The sequence below is a fragment of the Ambystoma mexicanum genome, chromosome 3q, assembly GCF_040938575.1.
Source record: "Ambystoma mexicanum isolate Mex_15411 chromosome 3q, UKY_AmexF1_1, whole genome shotgun sequence".
NCBI lineage: Eukaryota > Metazoa > Chordata > Amphibia > Caudata > Ambystomatidae > Ambystoma > Ambystoma mexicanum.
Window position 1 is genome coordinate 798,885,640 of NC_090926.1, and position 27,521 is coordinate 798,913,160.

At 47.8% G+C, this 27,521-nt stretch overlaps 1 protein-coding gene across 1 annotated transcript in view; it reads left to right on the forward strand.

Moving 5' to 3' along the window:
• RSAD1 (radical S-adenosyl methionine domain containing 1) overlaps positions 1-27,521 on the forward strand; it is a 218,393-nt gene that overhangs the window by 40,235 nt on the left and 150,637 nt on the right. The window contains exon 3 of the mRNA XM_069654886.1: positions 17,614-17,818. Within this exon, the coding sequence (XP_069510987.1) occupies positions 17,614-17,818 (205 nt within the window). The remainder of the gene's footprint in view (positions 1-17,613; positions 17,819-27,521) is intronic.

A 27,521-nucleotide genomic window follows, 5' to 3' on the forward strand; every position in this document is an offset into this window, starting at 1 on the left:
CTAAACACTTTCTTTTGAGTTTGACATCCCGTGTTGGGGAGAACTTTCATTTCTATGCTAAATTCCTCCCACCCTACAGTCCCCCATCTCTTTTGCTGGATTTAGGACTTTTTCATTTTAACACCTGAGTAGTGGGACCTTTTTCTCACTCTCTCATGTGTTTTTACTTGGTTTGGATTTTATGTTTTCACTGTTTTTGGAGTCTGACAAACTCCATAGGCATCTGCTTTTTGTATAGTGACACACAACACCCTATGTGCATTGTGTCCCTGAGAAATCCTTTGGATTTCTCTTACGGTTTATATACCTTTTCTTGGGTGAACTACAGTTCCTGAATAGTAAGGTGAAATTGATGTTACTTAACTTTTTCCTTTGTAGGTCCAGCACACACCATCTTATGTGGAGTGCTGGGGGGTTTACCTTTATCCTACTTTCTCATGTAACATTTTCTGTTAGCCTCACTACTTTAAATGGCTGGTGGCAGTGGTTGAATTTTTACTACCTGTGACCAATGTGTAGGTATTTTTCTTACCTCTAATTTCTAATTTCTTTTTGTACAGTCCGGAGCCCTATTAAGGCATAGATACTGAACCAGGAAGTGATACATGTATGGACTTTCCTCTAAACAACTCTGTGTTTGGTATCCTAGGAAACGGGGTGTGACGAGGAGGACGTCGAGCCCAACGGACTGAGCTGGGTGGATTGAAAAAACAGATGTTTAAAGAGATTGGGAAAATCCCACTGCGCCGTTGCGCGTAGTCGAGTTGTTGACAAGTTATATTTATATTTGTTGTTTATCGCCTGAGCGAGAGACGTAGTTCGGCAAGCGAAGCTATATGAAGTAACGCCGCTGCGTTTCAACGTACTGCGAGGAGCCGCAGACCTTAACGAACATTTTCCTTGCCAGAGGGAGAGAAAGAGAGCAGCGCTATGAACCGACGGGACCGAAGGTGAAGCGCAAGCTCCGGAGGTGACGCTTGAAGAAGGAAAAGGGGCGGAGACGAAGACGGGACATCGTCCGCCGTTTGTGTGAAAGAAAAGACACATCATGCAGGTAACGCTTGGTAACGAGAGAAGAAGGTAACACTTATGAGCTGCTAACAGGCAGACAACGCTGAACGAATTATAAATAAGACTGTTGGTGAGTGATGCGGCGAAGCCGTACACATAAAGAGGAGTCAGGCTATACGGGCTGTGACAAGGCAAATGTCATTGAAGGGCTGAATGAGTTCTATCTATAAGTGAGAAGTCGAATGAAACGGAGAAGCCACATAAATATATATAACTGAAACGAACATTCACAAGTAAACGTGAAAGCGAACCTGTGCACGAATGGATGGGAAGGGAACCTCAAAAGAGGCAGTTACATATGTTGAATGAACACTTAGACAGGAAGAGAAAGTCAGCCGCGAGGAGTTGAGACACTAATACCAGTCGCCTCTCTGCAGCCATAGCAAACGTACGTGCTGTCAGTTATTCTAAGACTGAGGTGGGCCATAAGAGCAAACGAACTTTTTAAGCCAAGTCATAAAGCAAACAGGGGAGAAAGAAAATTAGTGAGAGCAGAAAAACTAGGAGGGAAGAAGTAAACCTGAAGAGAGAGAAAAATAAGGGGAGCAATAGAGAAGGAAAAGTCAGAGACAGAAGTAAAGACAAAGATAAGACAAAACAATGAACATTCTTTCAATTAGAAGTTACCCATTTATGCCTTACTCGTTGTCACGACCTTCTCCTTGAAGAGTTGGGGAACGCTGAAGAAGAAGTATCCTTTTTCTGGCTTTTCTGAAAAGAAAAGAAATTGATTAATAAAGAATTGGGCTCTCTTTCAGTCCAAACAAACTACTTATTGGCTGAGGTCTCATAATTCTTTTATTTCATCCAATCTACTACTTAAAATATCACACTAACATTGTCCTGAAACTCCCCTGTTCTTTGTCTCCAGGAGTGCCTGTATGAAACCAGTCCCGATTGTCCGGCTGGCTGTCCGAAAAGGACAGCCACCCTGCTGTGTGATTGACAGCCTAGGCTGTGCATGAATGGGAAAACTTGCTTAAAAGGCGAGGGTTTTGGGATTGAGCCAGAGTCGACCACTAGAAGAAACATCCGACAAACAAACCGTGAAGAGAAGCCAGCTGCAACCCCCTGGACATTGAATTGCCCAGTGAAGCCCTACTGCTGTGCTGACCTCCTTTTTCTCCTCGACAGAGAAGCTCAGGACAGAATGTCTTCTCCCATTGGTTTAGTGAGACGAACTAACCCTTAGACGAACTCCACTTTGGTGCAATCCCAGACTTGCTGTGCCTCTCCGTTGCTGCAGAAGCCCAATGCCCGGGGTCGAGTGTCCATAATCGAGGGCAACTTCGGCCATGCAACAAATCAGGCCAAAAACTCCAGGAACTTCCTAAGGACACTCAGAAGCAGCACATTCTGATTCAGAGTCCCCTCACCAGAGTCCAGGACCGAGGGAGCAACGAAAGTCTAACCAGAAATATTCGATCTGCATCAGTGCTGTTTGTGAGGCGCTAAAACTGCAAAGTGCTGCTGAATCGAAGAGAACCGTAGCTGCCGTAGTACTTCCGAAATACTGTTGCAGGAGCCCTCCAGGCGTCCTCCCTTTTGTCTCCACGACTGAGGCTCAGGAACCAGGGTCTGCATAGCTGTAGCAAGACGACATATAGCTGGGCCACTTTTCATCTAAACAGAGGTACTGTTTGGGCTTGGGGGTACTTACATTATTGCCTTAAGTTGTGCTGTCTCACTTGAGATTTGCCCTTGCTTAAACTTTCTGAGTTGATTTCAACTCCCCTTTGCACAGGCCTCACAGCTTGTGTCTCTTCAGTGAATTCCTTTGAACTATCTGACTTTGTGAAAGACTTTATCCAAGAAGTGTATCAGAACTATAGACTTTGTCCAAATGTCTTTGGCTGTCCTGGCTCCCTAAATGCTCTCTTCTGAATCCATTGACTTTGGCATTGCTTGTCCCTCCATAGGTTGTAGCTTGTTGAATACTGTTACTGCTGGAAAGGCTTACCTAGATTTCATTGGAGGATTCAGTTGTCCTCCCATTATAAGAAACTGTTCTAACCTTCCTATTTTTCCTTAAACCCTTCCTTCCTGAAACTCAGAATCTGAAAAGTATACTGGTGTGGTATATTAATGCAATACTATCCTTGTTACTGAAGTCACTTCAGGGTGTAGCAGAAATGTATTAGCATCTCCAAAGAGTATTCACCAGCTTTATTGATTCTGAAAAGTAATTCCAATGTTTGCTTGAACCGTTACAAACCATTGACTTTTTAAAGAATGCTTATTTAAAACTGGTGTTAAATAATTATTTACACCTGAAACCATGTAAGTGTTACTTGGTTACCTGTATTGACGAATTTCATTTGTACAGCTCTACAGCTCACATTTACCTCTCTTGAGATAGGCCTGGTTGCTCAGTTACACTACCAACTTGTGTAGTACAGACTTATACCAAAAGGTGGGCTACCTAATACCAAGTTGATAGGCCTTGTGTAGTCTCACACAGTGTGACTGCACCAATTATTACCCAACACTGGTGGCAGGTGGTGGGATTGGCGTAGAGTGGTTACAGTGACTATTTGCTGTACTTGTGCCAAACTATAAACCAGCCACAAGGCTAAGCACCACCAAAAAGATAAGCAACATGTTTAGTATGGATAACTATAATGTGTCAGCCCTTACTAACTTGACTTGGCCTTTTTGTTCTGGATTGTGCTACTTAAAACTTGGGGAAGGGAACCCCAAGGATTAACCTTGAACTGTATTGCCTTGAACTGAAGAAGATAACATTTGAGACTTTTCTATCATGGAGCCTTCCTATACGTGGGGAAGGGTAGCTGAGAGAAAGCTTTGAGCTGGAAGAAGCACAGAACTTTGAGCTGAACACTGTTTCTTTTGAGTTTGGCATCCCTGCACACTGGTTTAATATGGTTGTGATTGGAAGGATAGATTTTGGACACAGACAGACTTTTCATTTGAACTCTTTGACACAGGCTTTCCTTAGTTTTATTCGGGTAGGGAAATCCCATATTCGCATAGAGCAAGTTAGGCCTTCGACCCTCTTGACATTTCAGTTAAATAAACATCTTTTGTTTAAACCTGAGGTTTGTGGTCTTTGTCGTACTTCATGATGCCTTCACACTACACTTGCATGTGCAGCACAGATTATTTTTAATCTAACCTGCCTGTTTAGTAGTATCCTGTCAACGGGGCCTCCTTTTGACCTATGTATAGCGATTATCACTGTACTGTGACGAATCTGAGGATGTCGCCCCTTCTTATTTGGTGGGAGAACATTCCCATGAGACCAGGGCAGTGTATCCACAGTACACTAGCCCTCCTGGGGTTAGTGCACCAAGGGAAGATCACACCTATGGGATTTGGGATGACAATCAGGAGGGGGCATGGGATCACCTCGCTTTACCTCTCCCTACCCCTTTTCCCAGACTAAGTCCTGCTATCCCCTCCCTCGATACAGCTAATGTGTATTACTGTCATGTTAGTGAAACTAAGTTGCATGACAATATTAAAGACCCAAACAGTATAAAGTATTATGCATGTAGCCAAATTAACCTACGAAAAACCAGACAACACAAAGTACTATGGATATGGTCAAACTGACCTGCATAACAACACTGACAAAGCATATAGCCAAACTGACATGCACAACAACATGGAAAAAACAGATAATCGTAAATATTCTCCAGGTAGTTTGAAAGTTACAACTGTAATGAAGAAGATAGCCAGGAGGACAAAACATTCGCGTACGACCGACCGAACGAACGAACGAACAAGTGTTCTAGTTTCCAAAGGCCAGCGATTGGCTCTAAGGAATGCATCAGTCCAACGCAGGAGTTCCAACGGAGTTCAAGCTCAGGCTCAAACAAAAGTGTCAGATGCGAGAGAGGGAGAGCCATTCCCAAAGAAGAAGAGCGGGGGGCAGAACCAGACTAGAGACGAAGCACAGAAGGAACAGAACGCGTGACCAGAAAGCAGGCTTCAGAGACGCTTCAGACCCCGCTGGACACCCAAATGCTGCCAGTGCCTCCTGAAAGGAGACAACGGACCACGGAGACAGCCACGAAGGAGGCAAACGGGTACGTGGGTCACCCAGGATCTGTAAGAAGTCTGGGAAAGCGTAGGGGTGAGCTGGAGAAATAGAGAATTGGGACCCTAAACCAAACGAAGACGCATTTGTATACTTGCCAGGAGAGGGAGCCAAGCGGATGCAACACATCTGTGCGAGTCTTGGACCCTCAGCCATAGTCAAGATGGTCTGGGACACTGAAACAAATGAGAGAGAGTTGCAAACTTGGCAAGAGAGTGAACCAAGTGGATGCAACACAGCATTGCGAGTTTGGAACCCGCACCCAAGAGACAACTATATATTTGGAAGAGTCTTGGACCCTAAAGTGAATAAGAGACAATGGGCCTCATTCCGAGTATGGCGGTCTGGAAACAAGGGTGCTGGTAAGCTTACGAGTCTGCCTGCAGGGGTGCTTTGGCACTGTTAACAACAGTGCTGGTGCTTCCGTCTCCCCACTCCCATGGAGTCCTATGGGACTCCACAGGAATGGGGAGTTACCGAATCTGCCACCTGACTTCCCGCTCCGCCAGGACTTGCAATGTCCTGGTGGACCGGGAAGTCAGGCGGCAAATTCAGTGTTTCCAGGTTGGCGGCAACCCACTGCTGGCACCGGCTGGATACCGCAGACCTCGGGTTTAGACACACTTACTTAGTCAGAAGGGTCTGGGACCCTGAAGTGATCAAGAGATTATTCCAGACAACAGTGCGAGTCTGGGACTGCGCCCACAAGTGAAACCAAAGTTCAAAGCAAAGACTGAACTGTGAGTTATAACAATAGGATTACCTCCCTAAAATTGGAACATTACATTTTGGAACATTTATTTTTGCAGCAGTATTAATACCACAAAGAACGCTTTTTCCTTTAAGAAGCGATCCTATTTGCCGATGGTGAGATGCATATTTTGTTCATCTAGAATTTTCCCAACTCCCCTGTCCCCTTTTTTAGACAAAACACCTGGGTAGAGGAAGAAGGTGACTGAGAGTAACCACACTAACTCTCTTACATCGTACTAGAAATGTCCCATTAATCGGGTCAGGCACTTTACACTAAGTGTATACACCTGATGCCAGTTAGCTCTCCCCACACAAATAAAAGGCAACACCTAAAGACACATTCTGAGCAAGGTGCAACACGAGTACGAAGAGAACTTCCGGAACAAAGCCACACATACTGAAGCAGAGCAATGGAACAAGGGACGGGAGCAGCAGTCCGAAAACCCCAAAGGTTCCCTACTGGAGGTCGTTGCCTCAAACAGACTATGTAAGACACGTGGAGAAGGTCAGATCCTACAAGTAAAGATTGCATTGTGTTTCAAGGATGCCAGCAGCCCTCCCAGGTGAACGGCAGAGTTGGGGAAGCGAGGTCAAGCCTGTGGTATTAACCTTGACTCGTGAATTGGAAATAGCAAAACAAGAAAGATGTGCACACAGCCGGTGAGTTGGCAAGCGACCTGAGAGACCAGTGTGTGTTAAAGCGAATGAAATAGCAACATTATATCACAAGTGAAGGCTGCACGCGTGTGGATGAGACACGAAGAACGATAGACCTCTGAATCTACTTTGAAGTAAAAGGCAGCTGTGAGGTCTGCAATACTAAGTAATGGAGTGGTCCGGCAAAAGGAAGTAGCCCATTCAAACGTCTCTGAAAGGTAAATTTTTTGAAGCTATAAAGCAAACAAACAGCGAAAGTGAATTAAGCAAGTGTAAGCGTGAACTTTGAGTCAAAGTGGTCCTGCGGTGGTCTGGAAAGAGAGCCACGTACAATCAAAAGTATTCAACATCCGAAAGAGGTTTGAGCCTGATTGACAGAGACCCGAGGAGCGATAAGCTTGGGGAAATGAGCCCCCCGGCAAGTTTGTGTTGAACTGTGATGTGAGAGGTCTGAGCCTGACAGAATGAGACCTATGCAAACTGTGTGCTATAAGCTCTCAGCCTGGCAGAGGGGGACCTTTGTGAACTTTACATTGGAATACAATTTTGAAAGTCAAGAAAGAGATTTTAACGAGGAAGGCCAGGCGGGCCTCAATCCACGGTTTGGAACTGCTTAGAGTGTTAGAAACCGAGCCAGAGTGTGTCATCCTGCCTACAAGGACAGCCTTACTCTGTAAGGTTTAATGTGAGGAGGAGAGGTGGTTAAACTACCTTTATTCTTTTGAACACTGATTTTACCTTTGCATACATTTCTCCCTTTTAAACCTTTTGTACAAGAGATAGGGCAGGCATTAGGTTTTGTTAGCATAGATCATTTTGATTTGACGTACTCCTAGGACTGTTTTGTCATTTGATGGTTGAGACTACTCCTAGCTTAGTTATAGGGCCAAATATGAGTTTCTCCGACCCCAACATTTTCAGTAAAGATTTTTCAAATTGTATACATTGTGTCATTGTGTCAGTGTCATGCCTGTGATACCATGCCTTCCCTACATATCCCAAACTAAATATCTTCCTCAACCCCAAGGGTACAATGTAGAAGATTATAGAAATGTTGTCTTCATTAAACCATCTTCCTCTATGATGCAAATTATCATAGCCTCTCTGTTAAAAGACTTAAGGGAATTAAATCTACCCTTACAAATGATGCAGAAGTTGATAAACTTAACTTTAGTGGAAGAAACAATAAGTCCCAGAATCCAAGAGGTACTGAGCCGAGGAAGATGGCTGAAGAGGCATGTAGATGTAGTGATTAGGCAATTAAGCCTAGTAGCCATTGCAATAGACAGGCAATTAAGGCTTATAGCCCACACCTGAAGACAATTGTTGAACCTGTGAGGCATAAAAGGCCCCATCAGGAAAGGAGAAGCAGAAGGAGCTTGAACGAGAGCTGGAAGGCTGGCTGTAGCAGTAGTAACAGAGAAGCACAAGGCTGGCAAATCACAAGGAAGTGGAAGAACAGAAAGGACGCCGGAACGTGGAGAAATCAGATTTCACCTGCAAGTTCTGAGAGAGTCCTGTTTTCCCAAAACCTGAAGTGCAGAGGCTGCTGTGGGATAAGCATGGAATCAAGAGATGGCACGGACAACAGATTTCAAGTTTCAAAGAATGGTTTATTTCAAATATCATGACGACATAAGGTCCAGCTTGTTCTATGACTATGGTAGGGAGTTCTCCTGCCTAACTACAACTAAGGGAAGTCTGTGTTCGTAAGTCCAAATCAAAAAGTATGTCTTTGTCAAAAGCCTATGCTTATCCTCACATCTATAGAAAACGTGGTATGGGAGTTTAGGCAACAGAATAGTGTTCAAAAGTCTCAACTGTTCTTAGCTCAGAGTTCTTTCTTGGGTTCCCTATCCCAAGTTCAACACAGCTCTGATGAAAGTTTGTCTCCACAATATTCAGTCAAAACTTGAGGTTCCCTTCTCCAAGTTCAGCATAGTATAGTTCACACAAAAAGGAGGTTTTGAGGTTCCCTTCCCCAAGACAACGGTTCTCATTTCTTTCAACTCTCGGGGTTTCCTTCCCAAGGATTTCACTGCAGCACTTATACTGCTTTCATCTGCTTAATGTAATACAATAAAACAATAGGACAACTTGACCCACCTTCTGACTTGCTTTACCAATTGTTTCACAGTTCTTCAGGAATCATTTACAATGTCCTTTGCTTGTCATCATTTAGGGCTCTCTGGTCTAGACGCAGTTGTCAGACCACACGGTCCACCCATCACAAGCCACGCAGCCAGGAACCTTAAGCTTCTCCTTGGCTTGATTTGAGATATATGTAATCTTCACAGTGAGGAAAACCCTGGTCTAGACGCAGTTGTCGGACCACATGGTCCACCCATTTCAAGTCGCGCAACCATGAGTACTCTTAATCTTATTTGGTCCCTTCTCTGGCTCTTCTGCCTCAGGCTTCTGACTTTTCACACTTGTATGAACTTTGGTTATGCTAACACTCTTCTGTTAATGAACCACCCTCCTGTTAATGTTACACTGTTCTGTTTTGCCATAGACGTATGGTCTTCTCTCACACTGTTTGTTAGAATACTTAAAGGATTGTTCAATATTCCATATGATTTTTGTTTTGCCCACAGTGCTGCTTAGATACATTCTGACATTCAACAAGTCTGTGACTTCAAATGTTTGGTCATTGTTTAATTCAATTACGTGGCCAGGGAAAGGCATAATCTACCTGACTCTGACCGTGGGGATGGTTATCTGCGGGAGGACTATGTAGGGGAGGACGGACTCCAGAAAGGCAGGAAAACAATGAATCTAAATAAACCTTTAAATGTTATTCTTCATGACACCCATGTGCCTTTGCAACATGCCTGTATGGCTTATTGTGATGCAGATAAAGTCTGGGACTTCAAATGTTTGGTCATTGTTTAATATGCTGTGATGTTATTCAAATAGCACTTGTTAAATTCAAATGTTCAGTCGGTGTTCAATACGCTGTGATCTTATTCAAATAGTATTTGTTAACGTTAACTTCAGTTCAGGGTTCAATATACTCAATTAGTAGTTTCAATTCAGTTCGATATTCAATATGGTACACATTCACTTGGACCATCACTTGCCTGCGGTCCCAGGAGCACTCCCATCTTTCTGTGTCCTCTGACACTCACTGGTGCTTTTCTTGCTGTCGCTCACCTTCTCTGTGGCGGGGAAGCAGATCCCCGCATTTGTCGGGCACATCCCAACTGCACTTCTCAACCTCAGACTTTACAATAGACACGTACCACGTCTCCCTTGCTCCCGGTTCCTTTGGCAGGCCCAGCTGCATCTGGGTCTCGGCACGGGCAGTGTCTCTCTCTCTCTCTCTCTCTCTCTCTCTTCAGTTTGGCAGTCCCAGATGCCCGTCTTCCAGTTCGGGGATTACCGGTCCTGCACCTTCCAGCTGCAGATCCTCCGGGATAGATGCCGGCATCATACTTCTGAGTCTCTCCCAACATGGCGTCCAGCTCCTCGTTCTCCTTCTCCTCCTTCTGCTCCTTATTTGGGCTTTCCCCTTGTATACACCTGAGCCCTATTAAGGTGCTTCAGGTGTGAGTTATTAGATTGTCTTGCCTGGCCATACCTAATCCAATCAATGGGACATGCCTGACCTTCAGTATTGGATGTCTTCATTCCTCCCTTCTTCGTCCCAGTGGTAGAGTGGTGTTTGTAATAGGAAGTGTGTATTACTCCTAGTTGCTTCTTCCTTTTCTCAGTACTTGGTGGAGTTTTAGAAGGTAACATAGGGCCTGAATGAAAATAGCCCATGAAGGATGAGCGAAGGGAGAGTAAGTCAGTGTTAGTTAAGGGAATATACCATGTCTCTCCCAAGGGCATCCCGGTCCCAATGGACCCTCAATCCGGGTGATTATTCCTCGCTTGTCCTACCCCAGGGTCAGGATCCAAGAGCAAATGCCTTTCTCTGGCCACCTGCACAGAGGATCTATAGGGAGTAGAAGGGAGAATACCCTCAGGTTTCTCACACTGCGCAATGGAAGACGTGCAGGAGGCTGAGTTTTCCCCATGTGAGCCTGATTGTCGTGATTGCAGAGCTGGGAATGTGCAGGAGACTGAGGCCAGAAGCAGAAGGCAAGCCAAGGGTATCAGGATGAAAGGGAACTCCCAAATCAAGTGGCCGGACCAAACGCACCCATGCTGGAGAAGGGTGTGGGTCCCCTGGGAGCCAGAAGCAGTAGAGGAAGTCGGGGAAAGCAGTGCAACCCGCAAAACCAGTGTCAATAAAGCCGGTGAGTGAAGCACAGCATTCTAATACACTGGACGAGCCATGCCGGTAACTGTAGCCAGCTCCTAAGTAACTCATGTATTGCTTAATGCAAGTTAAAGCTGTTTGTTCGATCTGAAGTCTTATTAACAATGGAATTGTAGCACTCACGTATAAAGTTAAAGATCCACACTTGCGTGAGAAGCTAAAACCATTGTTGAAGCATTTAAAGACTGTTATTACCTAACAGAGTGGTCGTGTGTCCCTACTTAACAAGAGGCAATGCTCGCTGAACCGTTACCGAATACCTGTCATTGGGCCTCATTACGAGGTTGGCGGTAACCCACTGGTGCGACCGGCGGGTTAACGCCAACTCTGTAACACTGAATCCGACACCTGACTTCCTGGTGCCACCTGGACATTATAAGTCCCGGCGGCGTGGGAAGTCAGGCGCCGGATTTTGTAACTCCCCATTCCCATAGAGTCCTATAGGGCTCTATGGGAGTGGGGAGACGGAAGCAGCGGCACCGTTGCTGGCACTTTTGTGAAGATTCTGCCTGCTGGGTGCAGCGGACCCAGCAGGCAGACTCATAGTGTGGCGGTCTGGAAACAAGGGTGCCAGTAAGTTTACCGGCACCCTTGTTTCCGGACCGATACACTTGTAATGTGGCCGATTGTCTAAATACGAGCTAAAAGTTACGCAGAGTGAAAACGACATCAAAAGGAAGTCGCTAAGGGGCCTTCGAGAGCCCGGGCCAGATGGTGGCGAGGAGATGGTGCTCTGCAAAGGTGGTTGTAATTTCACAAAAATACATAATTTATCCTGCATGGTTTGCAATCAAACTATGGGTGATGGCATGCTTGGGTCACGGGGAACAGACTGGCGCTCACTCCACTCAATGCTGTGTTAACATGCTGAAGGCCGCTCTCGGCTTCAGGGAGGGACGCCGGCTACAGTGCGCAAGGCCGGGGAGGATCTTACGCTTAAGGCAACCCACAAGCTAAAACTGAACCAACGGGTCCCTCACACAGTGCGCCGGAACGCTGGGAAGACTGGCTACTGACATTGGCAAAAGACTGTGGGGTGGAACGAAGGCATACCCTCCAAACGACGTTCCCGGTCAACCCATCACTCTCCATACCACGCGGTCAAACGGAGCGCGGTAGGCTCCCTTCAGCGCACCGCCTACTTGGACTCCATGCCACTTTAACATCACGGACGCTGAAGCACCCACGTCGGGAAAAGCAGTGGAGGTAGGCCGTCCCTCCCCCCGCAGTGTCAGCCGATCAGCCTACACAGTGCCATACCGTTATATCAACAGAGCTCATTAGTGAGGGCCAGGCAGGTGCTGGGCACCTCTAAGTCACTGGAACGCACAAGCAGGGGACATCTGGGCCAGATAAATCCCCTTCCCAACACAAAGTCTCCCCTGGAACATAAAAAAGAGGGCCATAATAAAGGGTGCATCAGGCCATTAACCCGACAAGATCGGGAAAGGCGAGGTGCGCATGGCAGGCATGTAAATAACGTCAATGGACATGGTGGCACAAAGTTATCTATAAAGCCCACAAGTGCCCCTTCTGCCACCTGTGCCAGCATATTTACGTCCACGTGAATATAATACTAGTCAACCCTGAGGCCGCATTTCATCCTGCACTACAATAACTGATGGTTGGGACCCTCGTCCCCCACAACTACGATCGAGGAAAACTGCCTATCCGCCTTACCCACGCATATGGCAAGATCCCAGGGACCCATTCAATGTCGCTAGGAGCTCCTAATAAGCAAATAAATGAATGATGCGCCCTCTGCCTCTGATCATATGTATACACTGAAGGGTTGTGGCCCAGGTACAACTAAGCACCCCAGCTAACCTGCAACTCTATCAAATCAATACCATACCACGGCCTAACGGATGGTAGGATACGCCTAAACATATCCACGAGACTGCTACAACCATTTTGACTTTGTGCCCAAGGGGACCATCTGAACACTATCTCCATCACTGCATGCACCAATCTCACAGGCATCGGCTTGGGAGGCTACTGGCGTGCCTCTGGGGGTAAGGCGGGGTGGGGCGCAGGTGCTTCGACCCCCCCCCCCATTCATCAACAGCTAGCATTTGGGAATTGCAACCGACCACAGGGCACTGCATACCCCACCACCTGATTGTCGGCCTGCCACTTGGGCATGGCGAAACATCTATCTGTTAACAACACCAGCATAGACAGTGCTCCAAACCCAACAGAACCACCCGTACGCCGGTCTACATGCAACCACATCAAGATGGATGTACAAAATCAGCTACAAAGACTTATCGTGGAAATGAAGCCAATCAGCCACAGCACCCAGGAGACGAATGTTACAGTTCTGGAGATCAAGCGCAACATCCAAGACATGCAGACCCGCCAGAATGCTCAAGCAGAACGCACAACCGACAATGAACAATGGATGCTACTGATCTTGATGGCCTCGTAAAATAAGTATAGCGCCTCGGGGCGAAATTGAAGACCAGGAAAACTGCTTGCAGCGCAACAACCTCTGTCTTGTCAGCCTCCCCGAATAGGTGGAGAGCTCGGACCTCGAGGCTTATGCATTTCGCCTATTCCAGGAGCACCTTCACATACAAGACCCAAGATCACATGTAATTGAAAGAATCCACAGGGCCTCCATCCCGAGACCTGCAGCAGGAGATCGCCCACAGCCCTTTAATGCAGCTCCTTAACTTCCAACAGAAGGTAGCCATACTACGTCCCTATAGAGCTGCCGGCAGAATTCATGCAGAAGGGACAGAAGTCTGCATATTCAACGATTATTCTGATGAAGTATCTCGACGAAGGAGGGGATTTGCCCCACTATTTACGGCACTTCAGGACACAAACCACAAATATCATTTAAAATTTCCCCGTGGTCTGATGGATCCAACTGGCCAAAAAATGGCACTCTTTCGATGATCCAGAGGACGTCTGATGCCTATTACGGCAACACGATCTTGTCTCTACAGACTTCCCTGCTAAAGCTGAGGACGAGATCCAACCCACCAAATAGACGCTTCACAATGGCACCTCCAACAATAACAACGACCGCGGGGCAAGCGACAATGCTTCGGCAGATGCCTAAATGGTCCCGACCGTAAGGACTCCCAACCACCAACATGATTAATCTAGTTCCATATTGTCCTTCATCAACCAATAACCAGTGGACCGCAACGCAGACAACACAAAACATAAAGTATCACTATAAACTCTACAACCAGAAGCGGATACAGCAGTACCCGACATCCCACTTTGAATGTTTGGAAATGTACTGTACTGTGATGAAAGCGCTGTTCCAGCAGTTGGGACACGCTCTAAGTATTCTGCTGCCTGTGCAACTGTAAAAGGGTGATTCAACCATAACAATGAGTTTGAACACCAGGATACCCAAACAAAACATTTAGGGGATACATCAGTTCGGGTTGGTGAGTTACAAGGCCTCCTCCTTAAAACAAGTTAATCCCCACAAGCCCACTACAATTGTCTGATTGAGTCTATGTAGTGCGAGGGTATAATTTTGGCCTTCAATGGTGGCAAGCCAATTCATTCAGAGATTCTAAAGGCAAGCCAATAGTGTCAAAACAAATTTGGCAAAAGGTATGGGACATCAAAAAAGCTTGACCTCTCTGTGTTATGCACACAAAAGCACAAAGAAGTGATTCTGTGTACAGTGCAGGTGGTGGCTTTGCTGAACAGGCTGCAAGACAGTAAATAATTAAATAAAGCAGACTGTACAAAAAGTGGTAGTGGCATTAACCCACTCAGCCACATACATAGATGACAGGGCAGGTGCCCAATAAGGATTTGAGGGTCTGGAATGTAAATGTTCCTACATCCTCCGGTTATTACTGGTCTGGGTGCTGCCAGTGCAGCCCTCAAGGATCTATATTCTACAGCTTAAGCGCAGAAAGTGTCAAAATGTCTCACCACAATGTCCTAGTGCTCCCGGGTATATGGGCCATTTGCCTCCCTATTTGAGTGGAACCTAAGTATGTGTTCTAAGGTTAACCCTTCCATAGATAAAGGACCATGTTTAGCCCATGTAGTGGGATATGTCAAGACCACTTGAAACCAATTCTGTTGGTCTACCTGCTGCAAGGCTAACTCAGGATATGAATACTCGGTGTACTGTATTTGATCTACATCCCTCCTAAAGTATAGTGTTCCAAACATGTCTCCTGACTTGACACCAGGTGTCTTCATATATATAAACAGGGTTTCCCCTGGCAATCCTCCAGGCACTCCCACTGTAAGGTTAGTGTTGTTTTCTCTAACACTTCCCTCCTGTAACCACCTGGTTACTGCGAGGTGCCAGCTTACAGGTATAGGGATTTCAACATGTGGGTTAGTCATTCTAATACCTCTTAGCTAGATAACTTCACCAGAGTGCTTATTTTTTCTACATCCTGCTCTTCACTGGAGTGTATATTATTCTTTGTAACGCGAGGCCTGTAGCAACCAGGGTAACCCCTCTTTAGTAGCTATGTAGGTAGAAGGAGAGGGTGCGCACTGTCCTGCCACGGTCGCCAAAAGTGACGTGATTCTTATCACCCATATCTCCAGAGCCCCTACTCCACCCCCATGGGAGTGCCAAGACCCCCCACAGCAGTGCCTGCGGTAGGAATAGAGATAGGGAAGAGCACATACCTGTCACTGCATCAGTAAAGAGAGCAGGCAATCGACCCCCTACAGTGATTGGCTGCTACTCATTCATCTGCACAGGCGAGCTTGAGAGGTTTCTAATGTCACATTATTTATTTTTTGATAGTCCACTGCTCATACCTTCCTCTAACCCTCCATAAGTGTATTAAAATACATGTACCATATATAACACATCAATACACAATACATGTACTTAGACACCCCACTCTTGAAGTTCATGTTCAGACATTCAGTAATGAACACTCAGTAAATGCTTCTTACGCTCTCATATATGTCAATCTTTTAATAATGAGAAATAAGTAATATTGAAATATTCATACTATTTTTGACACTATACACAACACACTTAAAATACAAAAAGTAATTAATGAATAAGCAGCAATCTTTTTCATTGCCGTTACATCTGCTCAAGACTCGAAACTGATCAACCTTCTCCAGGACATCATAGTCATCTCAAAGAACAGCTACCTGCCTTACCAAATCTTGCTAGGCAATCTTCATAGAAGCACCTAAAAGCACTCCCCCTTTCAATACTTCAATACCTCTATATCAATCTCAATGTGATATCAATGAAGTGTAAACCACCTCCAATACTCACTATCTGTAATGGGCAGGTGGATGAGAGCTGGAGAAGCCTGAAGTGGTTTACACAGTCGCAAAAGAATGCCCAAAAATATTAAAAACCATCATTTAAAATAGACCATGGACATTTCATCAAAATGCATAACAATTGAGGAAGAATTATCCAAAAAGAGTTAATGTCAATTGGAATTGACCATGGTGTCAGCTTGCAACCAATTTGAATTGAGGTTGTGAGAGGTCTTGCCTTCTGGGGGAAAAGTAAAAATTATTCCCCATACAGCTTAATCAAAACGTTCTGCTCAAAAGTCAGTAGAGAGAGCCCTCTAGGGACTTGCAATGTCTCAGAAAAGTCAAACAATCTTTTTAGCAGCTTTGAAATCCAGCCAGGGAAAAAGAGGGACCTGGCCCCTCCCCTCTGCTCCAGTGCTGTTCTCTCCAGCGTTCTGTCTTCCTCTTGTCTTCTTTCCAGCTCCCTGTCTGCGCACAGCAAAATCTACCTCCGTGGGACTTGGATGCAGCCCTTTTTATATTCTCTGGGCTTTCACTGTTAACACCTCCTAATAGCATATATATCTGTCAGCAGCTTGAATTTGGGCAGCAGTTTGAAGTTGGGCAGCAGCTTGAAATTGGCCAAACAAGCTCATTATCAGTGCTCATCATCTTTCCTGTGAGACTTCAAAAGATTGCTTGTGCTAAAAACAAGGTTAATGCACATTTCAACCACTTTAAAAAGCTGCCCAACAGCAAAACGCTCCACAGGAACGTCTGTATTTTGTTTTGTCATTTTGTAGTTCTTTCATATTGCTATCTCAGTTTTGTTTATCATTTAGCGGAACACTTGCCACTCATCACAGAAATCCTGGAGAGCAATCACAGAGATTGTTTACACTAAGCGAGGCAAGTCCCAGGTCTCGAATGTAAACACTGTTTTCTGTTCAATGTACAATTATAAATACTTTAGCTTAGCCTCGCCTGAAAGTAATGTGCATTTCTCACATTTACTAAATATGAATGTGCATATGCGTTGTGGCTTGGGCCTATGACTCAAATATGCCGCTTTAAGCATGGCTAGACCGGAAATTACATGTCATGCTGACTTTTCCCAAAGTGTGCTAAATATGTCCCCCATTGAAATTTAAGAGGCATTTGAAGGAACTTAGCCCTCATTTAGGTACCTCTCTGCATTGATTGTGAGTGAAGCAACGGTGAACAATGGGGGCCAATTATTCTGGTGTTCTTACAATGAGACATAAGGTCAAACTTCATAGAGAGGATATTGACTTCATTCCATTGTTAACTTGAATGTCAACAGATTATCCAATTGAAAATCTACAGCACTCAAAACTGGTTTCATCCATTTATAAGCACTCCAAATGTGTACAGTTATAAAAAGCTGCTCTGATACAATAAACAGGCTTAGTGTATGTCACATGATTCTTTCTTCTTTTTTCTTCTCACAATCCGTATGTGGCATCACCTTTGGTCAAGCTCTTGTTTGCTCTTGCAACTCCTTTTGCCCCTCTTCTACCCAGTAAATCGCTCCTCTATCTCTTCTGTTCTACTCAAGGATCTCCTCTGTATTCTTTGGTGGTGGAACCCCAAGCCTGGCCAGTGGGTTCACTATTGCATCGGTCCTGGAAGTCGTGTCCAAGAATGCTCAGCTACCACATGATGCTGAAATTACTTTGGAAGCCAACCCAACATCCGCTGAGGCCTCTCGTCTTAAGGAGTTCCGGGCAGCAGGGGTGAACAGGATTTCCATTGGGATCCAAGTAAGACTTGTTTTTCTTTTTTCCTCTTCTCCATGAAGTTCTATCTTGGATAGAACTCACAGTCTCTAGCATGAACCAAGGCTCTGCTGTTTGTTGGGTGGTGCTGAGGTGAGGCTTTGTTTGACAATCTCTGGCTGATACTAACCTTAATTTCTGTTTGTTGGACTGGGTACTGACCTTAGCCACTGTTTACTGAACAGTCCCTGTGGGGCTGAACTGGGAACCAAAATTCACAGCTCCCAACACACCACTGATATCCCACCCATAACAACTGTGACGAATCTAGCAACGTCGCCACTGATTTTCTGGACGGAAGCTTCAATTACGTGGCCAGGGAAAGGCAGAAGCTACCACTCTGACCGTGGGGATGGTTATCTGTGGGAGGACTATGTAGGGGAGGACAAACTCCAGAAAGGCAGGAAAACAATGAATCTAAATAAACCTTTAAATGTTATTCTTCATGACACCCATGTGGCTTTACAACATGCCTGTATGGCTTATTGTGACGCAGATAAAGAATTCCCACGTTTTCTTGACCAACAACCTCATTTGGCTTCCCCCCTTTTTTTACTACTGGGACATTGAAGAGGCCCCAATTCAGGCGAAGCACTTGGGAGAACAGGAGTGACCGGTCTAGTCTTTTCTCATTATGGATTGGCCCTGGTAAATAAAAAATATAAAGCAAAGCCAACCAGAAGAGAGTCGAATTTCAATTCGGGAGGTCTGAGAGATGCCGATCAGCTGTGCAGTGGGCTGTAGTGGAGCACACTGCGTGAAGGCATGAGTTGAGAGGCATAAACTGCAGCAGAACGCAGCGTAGCTTGTGTTGACGTCGGTTGGAACACCAGCGGCAAGCACACAGCAAGGAAGCTGACAAAAACAGCGTGCAGAGAGACTGTGCCAAGAGAAGCTTGCTGCTTTCTTTTTATAGGGAGCTGGAGCCGCCAGAAGCAAAGGAAGATTAAGCGGGAGGCAAATAGCTAACTGCACCCCCAGACAGCGAACTGTAGAGAAGGAGCGAAGTACCCCCACCTCAATCACCTCACCCATATTGCCTATATGTTGGGAACCAGTGTATGAGATACGTGCAGAACCATTTAAACTACAGATACCTGAGAATTCTGGAAGCAGGGTTCCCATTGAGAAAACCATACCTGCATACGAGACAGTACGATGGTCGTTTGAATGACATTCCGGAAGAAACAGGACAAATGTATGAAAGAGCAGATTGATGACGTCACACGAAGCAAGACTGACGTGCATAGAAGAGATGCAGAGACTAGAGAATGCAGATATTCTATAAGGCATCAAGAAAGTATCGAAGATAAGTGACATTTTGGGCTCAAGATGAAGAAACTTATGTTACAGAAACGTTGAAGATATAAAGTCATTTTACACATGTAAATGTGCAAAGAAACGCAAGCAGACGAAGTATTCTTGAGGCTAGCTTTATAGTGAATAGATTGCGGCATGCGCCAACATGTACATATATATTGGAGTCGGTAAAGAATGGATGTTTCCACTGCGTACAATAGCAGAGCTGAGCAAAAGAAGGAAGGCCTCTTCAGTGTGTCGCAGCTAGAAAACAAGTGAATTGAAGGCGAATCTCAGAAAGGCGAAGCTGGATGAGCCAAAAAGCCATGGGTCTATCAGGCTGGGGTGAGCAGACATTGGATACAAATCATATGAAAGAATGAAGCTCCTGGTCAGGAGGCATAGACAAAAACAAGAAGACGTCAGAGGTCTATTAGAAAAATAGTATTTTAATACACTAGAAGCTCGATTTCGTGGTCATCAGTCACGTGGGGAGAAGAAGTTGGACGAGCATGGTGGTCACACCTACGCACGAGGACAGAGTGTGCCTTCTCCAGCATGGGGTCTGGCATGGATTCACATGCTCATGAATATTCCCCGTCGTCAGGCTGGCAATCCTCTGTAAAGAAAAAATCAGTATCAGTTTCGTTTCTGATCTGTCTATCTTAGTAGTAACCAATCACTGGTCATACTGCCCCCTGCCAATGACTGCCCTCTCCCTAAGCCCCGCCCCTGGCAGCCATCCTCAGATTTTTACCGCATGTTCAAGTGTTGGGAGTCCTCGTGCTATAGCTCTCGAGCTTTTACTGCGTTTTCGCGCTTTTTCAAAGAGATTTTCTAATTTTTCGGTTAAATCGAGCCTCAAGCTCCACCGTTCTACTTCCGATCAACGGGGACCCGTTTCAGAATTTTCTACGCCCCTCAAGGTTGAAGTTTTCGTCGAGCTACGCTTCTTGGGGGATTCCATCAGATCTGAGGCCTACCCATGGACATGGCCCAGGACAAGTGAAGCTTGATGCCCGGATCCGAGCTGTTCAGGAACTGCCCTGGATGCGGGTTACAGAATGTTTTCAAGGAGGACGAGCATTTGAGATGTCTCTACTGCCTTCATGAGGACAAGACGCACGTGGAGAAGGACTGTGCGTTCTTCAAAAACTTATCGGAACGGACCATGAGGGATCGTCGTTCCTGCCTCGCCAGCTGGCTGGAGAAGGACCCAGCAGGTGAGGAGAAGAAACGGTCCGGCGACGGGGGGCCCAACAGAAGGCTAAGCACCTTGAGTCCGCGGGCAACGGGAGCGCCAAACGTTCGGGCTCTTCGGCTGCCAGGCAGGGCGCGCCTTCCCTGGCACCATCAACCACGAGCCAATGCTCTGGTTCGGGGAAGAGGAAATCCGAGAACCCGGGTAAGCTTCTGAAGAGGCCCTGGTCGATCTTGAAGGATTCGGCCGAGGGGGAGCGAGGCGGTGACCCTCCCCCAAGGTGAAGGCCACAAGCGCGTCCAGGGTGGTGAAGGCCTTGATTCTCCTGGCTAAGGCCTCTATCGAGGGAGTCGCGGCGGCCCTGGCAAAGCCTGGGGAGGCGACACCAGTGGAGGCGATCTCGGGGCCCAGAGTTTCCCTGCCACCGCGGAGGGAATCCTCTTTCCAGCCCATCGACAAGACCCCCGTGAAGACCCCGCTGGAAAAAAGGGGGGGCGGTGGCCATTACGGGCACGGATTCAGGAGGAGCTGGTGGAAACTGTGACGAACCTCAACGAGAGGTTCGAGAAGGTACGATCCCACGGGAGGGATCCCGAAGAGGTGGCCGAAGAAAGCGACGGTGGCGCCGACGAGGCCCCAGTGGAGGAGCGGCCATCCCTCACGTCGCAGCCATTGCCCGAGCCTCAGGACAACTCGGCAGCCATTTTGCTGGCAATCCAAACCTTATGCACAGAGATAAGGATGAGATTACCACGAACCCCGGCGGACGATCCAGAACCGGGCCCGTCGGGAAGCCCTTCGAACAAGCGGAGGAGAGTTCATCCCCCCCTCCCTTCATGCCCTCATGACCCGTGGAGCCCTCATCCCCCTGGCCGGACCCCAGGGATGTCATGGCGACGTATGCAACGATGGGGACGGATGACGACGACGGTGGTGACGACGGGACGGACCTTCCATCACCACTCCCTCGGGCTTCCCCGCTCGATGAAATTGGCTCCTTTCATGCCATGATCGCCAGGGCATCCGAGCTCTTCCAGCTTTGCCCCGAGGAACAGAAGAAGGAAGGTTTCCTCTATCAACGGCGAGAGGCCAAGAGAAAGACGGTCCTCGCGGTACCGTTACTCGACGATATCTGGGACGAGGGACTTGCGATCCTGAAGTACCCGTCCACGACGCCTGCCAAGAGGGACAGGTACGAGAAGAAGTACCGGGTCCCCGATGCCGCCCCTTTGTGCCTCAGGGCTCAACCTATGCCGGATTCGGTCGTCTCAGCGGCGGCCAAGAAGAAGGCAGCGGGGGCGACAGCCTCAACCTCTACTTCTCCACCTGACGGCGAGGGTAAGAAATTGGATGCCATGGGGCGACGGGTCATCTCGTCGGCGGCGACGACAATTAAGGTGGCCAACGCCTTAGCTATTGTGGTCCGTTACAACAGGGAGCTATGGTACAAGATAGCTCTCCTACTGGACTTCCTACCAGACGACAAGAGGGTGGAGGCCCTGGAGATTCTGCAGGAAGGTGAGGTGGCGTCGGACCACGCCATAACAGTGGCAACGGACATTGCCGACACCGGGTTTTGCCAGTTAGGCAACGGTGTTTGCCTTCGACGACGAGGCTGGTTCAAGGCGACAGGCTTCCGTCAGGACGTGCAGACCAGGGTTTTGGACATGCCGTTCGACAGCAACAACCTGTTTGGGAAAACAGTGGATGAGTCGCTGCAGGCCATCAAGGCCGACACAGAGACGGCCCGAGCCCTGGGAGTCCTTCAGCAACGACGGCCCTTTCGGAGCACAGGAGGCAGACATGGGGCCTCCAAGGGATCAGGTGGTGGCTCCTCTATGTACCCCCAGGTGGCCCGCTCCTCGTCCCAGGAGGCTTACAGAGGTTGCATCAAGCAAGGAAGGTCTCGGCGTCATCGCCAAGGAGGCCATTGCGGCAAGGCGGCCTCCAAGCAAGATTGAACCGGCCGTAGCGTCGGGCCCCCACCGAAGCACCCCGGTGGGAGGCCGGCTGGCAAAGTTCGTCAGCGTGTGGGAGTCCATCTCCGCCGACCGTTGGATGCTGGATGCCCTGGCCCACGGGCACACTCTCGAATTCCAAAAGAAGTGGCCCCGCATTCCTCCCGTGGCCAGGAAGGAAAATCACGTCCCTCAACTGCTTTTGGAGGTAAAGGCGATGCTCAAGAAAGGTGCCATCGAGCTCGTCCCCAAGAGGCTCCGGAGTATACTCAAGATACTTCCTTGTCAGAAAGAAGACAGGCGGTTGGCGCCCCATCCTGGACCTATGTCGGTTGAACAAATACATCAAGGCACAGAAGTTCAGGATGGTCACCCTCCAGCACAGACAGCTGGTGGACGGCGACTTCCTATCGTCGTTGGATTTGGAGGATGCTTACTTCCACATCCCCATCCTAAAAGGACACCGAAAGTTCCTCAGATTCATAGTCCAATGACGCCACTACCAATTCAGAGCTCTGCCATTCGGATTGAAGTCGGCACCCAGGGTGTTCACCAAGTGCCTAGCACCAGTGGCGGCGCAGCTGCGCCTGCAGGGGATCCACGTCTACCCCTACCTGGATGACTGGCTCATCCGCGCAAGGACAAGAGAGCTCGCCGTCGAGCACACGGCGAAGACCGTCCGCTTACTCACGGAGCTGGGATTCTCCATCAACTACCCGAAATCCCATTTGGTTCCGTCGCAGATGGCACTGTTTCTGGGAGCATAGCTCGATACAGTGGAGCGGTTGGCGTCTCCGTCTGAGGGAAGGACGAAGGCCATCTTAGGCAAGGTGCAGCGCCTGCTAGCCACGGACGTGGCCAGGGTGAGATCCATCAAGTCCCTCCTCGGAATGATGTCCTCATGCATCTACTTAGTGCGCCTGTGCAGACTACGGATGCGTCCTCTACAGGAGTTCCTCGACGCCCACCGGATGCAAGCGGCGGGCAGCTTCGAGGACAAGATCCCGCTCAACGAGGTTTTCCGTCAGGCGATCCAGTGGTGGCGCACCCGTGCACACTTCACGGCGGGCACGGACTTTCCGACCCCGGCACATCAGGAGATGGTGACGACGGACGCCTCCCTGGAGGGATGGGGTGCGCACACCGGAGATCTCCACGCAAGAGGCCTTTGGCTCCCGGAGGAGAGGTCTCTCCACATCAACATCTTGGAGCTGCGGGCCGTGTTCTGGGCGCTCAAGTCGTTCCTCCCGTCCCTCAAGGGCAAGGTTGTGAGGATCTTCACCGACAACACCACCACAATGTTCTACATCCGGAAGCAGGGTGGCACCAGATCCCCAGCCCTATCCAAGGAGGCTGAGGATCTGTGGCACTGGGCCGTCGCCCAGGGGATGTTTCTGGTTCCCTTCCATCTGGCAGGAATAAAAAACGCCATCGCCGACTCGCTCAGCAGGGAGCTGCGCTCGTGCGACTAGAGTGGGAACTACGCCAGGATCAAGTGGATTGGCTCTTCCAGCGATGGGGCAAACCCCAGATTCGCCAGCAGGTTTCCCCAACCGAGGAGCATGGGCGATGCTTTCTCGTTCCCCTGGGAAGGCCTGTTCCTGTATGCATTCCCTCCGTTGCTGTTGCTGCTCCGACTCATCAACCAACTCAGGTCACGGTGCAGGATGATCCTCGTCGCACCAGCGTGGCCGAGACAGATCTGGTTCCCGGACCTTCTGGACCTATCAGCGTCCCCACCAGTCAAGCTGTCGACGGACGCAGATCTTCTCTCCAGAGAGGGAGGTGCCATTCTTCATCACGACCCGGTGTCGCTGAACTTGCAGGCCTGGCTCCTGCAGCACTAGCGTTTGGAGGGTATGATATCCTGGCTGACTGCAGAGAGGTTCTTGCAAAGGCCAAGGCGTCCTCAACTCTCAAGTACTACGGACATAAGTGGAAGAGGTTCTCTGTCTGGTGCCGTGCACAGAAGATCAACCCTCTACGGATTACGGCACCTCAAATGCTACCATACCTACTGTTGCTGGCCAAAGCAGGACTAGCTCACGCTTCCATCAAGATACATCTGGCAGCGATCTCCCGATATACCTGAACTACAGGATGACCATCCTTGTGGTCTCATCGACTGGTGAAGGAGTTTATGAAAGGACTGTTCCGATCGTTCCCGCCGGTGAAGGCTCCAGCCCCGGCGTGGGAGCTCAACGTGGTGCTGACCAGGCTCATGGGCCCGCCATTCGAGCCTTTGCATTCAGCTCCGTTGAAGTTCCTTTCATGGAAGACAGCGTTCCTTGTGGCCATCACCTCTGCACGACGCGTGGGAGAGATTCAGGCCCTTTCCTGCAAGCCTCCATACTTGACTTTCCACGAGACAAAGGAGGTGCTGAGGACGCACCCCTCCTTCATGCCCAAGGTGCCGTCGGACTTCCATCTCAACGAGCCCTTCGTGTTACCAGTCTTTTTCCCGTCACCTTCGTCGCCGGCCGAGAGGACTTTGCACTTGCTGGATGTAGCTAGAGCGCTGAAGTTCTACGTGGACCGAACAAAGAGTTTTTGGAAGACATCACTGCTGTTTGTGAACTTTGGACCTGTGAACCAAGGGAAGGCTCTCTCGAAGGCTTCCATTCCAGATGGCTCTTTGGCTGCATCATGCACTGTCATCGGTTGGCAAACCGACCGTTGCCCGGCCGTCCGAGAGCCCATTCGACCAGAGCGATCACTGCTACCACGGCGTTCTTGTCTGGTGTGCCACTGCTGAACATCTGCAGGGCTGCTACGTGGAGGTCGACGCACACCTTCACGAGATTCTACTGCGTCGACCGGGATTCCAGGGAGGAGTCCAGAGTCGGCCAGGCAGTGCTGCGCAACTTGTTCGCTTAAGGTGAGCCTGTTGAGGAGGTAAGAGATGCGTAATGTCGAGTTTTATGTAATGCAATGTTGAGCCTTGCCACCTCCCGTGGTTGTGCATTTGTTTACTGCTATGTATTCTTAGATTCATGAGCATGTGAATCCATGCCAGACCCCATGCTGGAGAAGGAACAAGTTACTTACCTGTAACTGTTGTTCTCCAGCATGGGTCTGACATGGATTCACATGCGAACCCTCCCTCCTTCCCCTCTGCGGCTCTTCACTTGGTCATACTGCCACTTTACGTGCTACCAAATCTGAGGATGGCTGCCAGGGGCGGGGCTTAGGGAGAGGGCAGTCATTGGCTGGGTGCAGTATGACCCAGAGACCAGTGATTGGTTACTTGGTTACTACTAAGAAAGATAGATCAGATACGAAACATACTGATTTTTTCTTTACCGAGGATTCCTTGCCTGACGACGGGGAATATTCATGAGCATGTGAATCCATGCCAGACCCATGCTGGAGAACAACAGTTACAGGTAAATTCAAAGTCCTAATTGACAGCAGACCACTGAGGTGATGATAGATGATTATGCTAATTGGTGGGAAGCTATGGTTAAGACGAGTTCAACAGCACCTGGATGCTCAGCCTGTGTGCTGCTAAACGTAGGTGGAAAGGTACTGACGGATGTTAGAAGCCAAACAATGATAGAGGACCACATGATTAAGGGTTCTATAATTGTGTAGCCAATGGGACTTTGTATAATTAGTGAAGATCATAGTGACATGTTTAAGGGGAAGGGCTTAGTTGCCGCACCTGATGTTGAGAAACAAATCACTTTATTTCACTGCCCTAGACGAGTATGGATCGTATACTTGGATGATTCCTTAGACCCTATCACACTTGCCACTAGGTTTTTGTAGTTTGCCACGTAGGATGACGTTAGTAATACGTGGGTTAACGTCACCTATGACGATTTTCTGTTATATAAGCAAGCTTTTTTTCAAAATACATTGAGAGTCTTTACGCTGAGACATCCATTGATGTCTGTTGTGCTCCCTGTTTTAGATCATTGATATTAAAACAGCTATCCTTTTGCCAACTACCTGAGTCATTTTCATTATTGATGTTTGAATACATTTATGCATCCTCATCCATCTCAAGGGTATTGCTATCTCATCTTAAAGAGCTGGGAGCACGGGTTCAGAACTGAAGGAGAAAAAGACGGAAGGAACGCTAAAGCTGCACAGCTATTGTTGCATATCATTAACCGGACGAGAAAGCTCAATTAAAGTAATTGGAGGAACTGATATATATACAAACAGTTTTAAGAAAGGGTTGGTGACCCAAATCTTGGAAAGAGAGTTTGATACAAATACAAACATTGTTAAGAAAGGGGTGGTGACCCAATACTCGGAGAGAGAGGTTGAATTGAATACTAACAGTGTGAAGAAAGGGTTGGTGACCCAATGCTTGGAAAATGTACATTGGTATGAATATGACAAATGTTAAGAAAGGGTTGGTGACCCAATATTTGAAAAGAGGAGTTGATGCCAATACAGACTTTTTTGTGAAATGGTCGGTGACCCAGTTCTGGAAAAGCATTATTTCTTGGATGAAAGAGTGAGCAGATGTGAGAAACCAGAAGGTGTCTCACCTGTTAGTCCTCAGGGATCTGTCATCCAGGTGGCCAAAACACAGCCATCGCGTCTGGATCCAGTCCCTAGGGGTGGACCAGTGCGGGAGGATCACCTGGGTGAGGGGTCTTTGGGCGTGGGATACCTAATGGTGAGACGTGGTATCCCTCTCTTCCCGGCAACACCTTTACCTCATCCCACCCAGTAGGATGTATGGAAACTTTACCCCCGCCCCCTTTCCTGCACGAACACTTTCACTGGTATACCTGACATATCCCAATACTATGGTCAGGCAATTACTGACCATCAAACACACCTGACTTCCATTACACTTCCCCACACAGATAATAGGCGGAGCACGAGAGGACACTCTGAGTGAGACAAGCAGTTCCAGGATCGCAGTTTGTTAGGCGGAATCCAGTGCAGTTCCCTTTGGGAGCACTACACCAGATTAGGCCTACAGGTGAGAGCAATAAATCCCCTTTGGCATCATTCTGTACCACAAAGATTTAGTTGGTAGCTGTGGCTGAACAGTCGGACTTATCTCAAGAGGGAGATGAGCAGTATTCAGGGTTTACAGAATAGGTAGAACAGTACTATGGAGCAAGGAAACACTGACCAAAGCTTTGTATTAAGAAGAGAATATATATTTATTTTATACACTTCTGTCAACACATAATCACAGTTGGTAAAGTAAATTAAAATTCAGTCAAGGAAAAGTAAATACAACTCCCTATCCAACTGT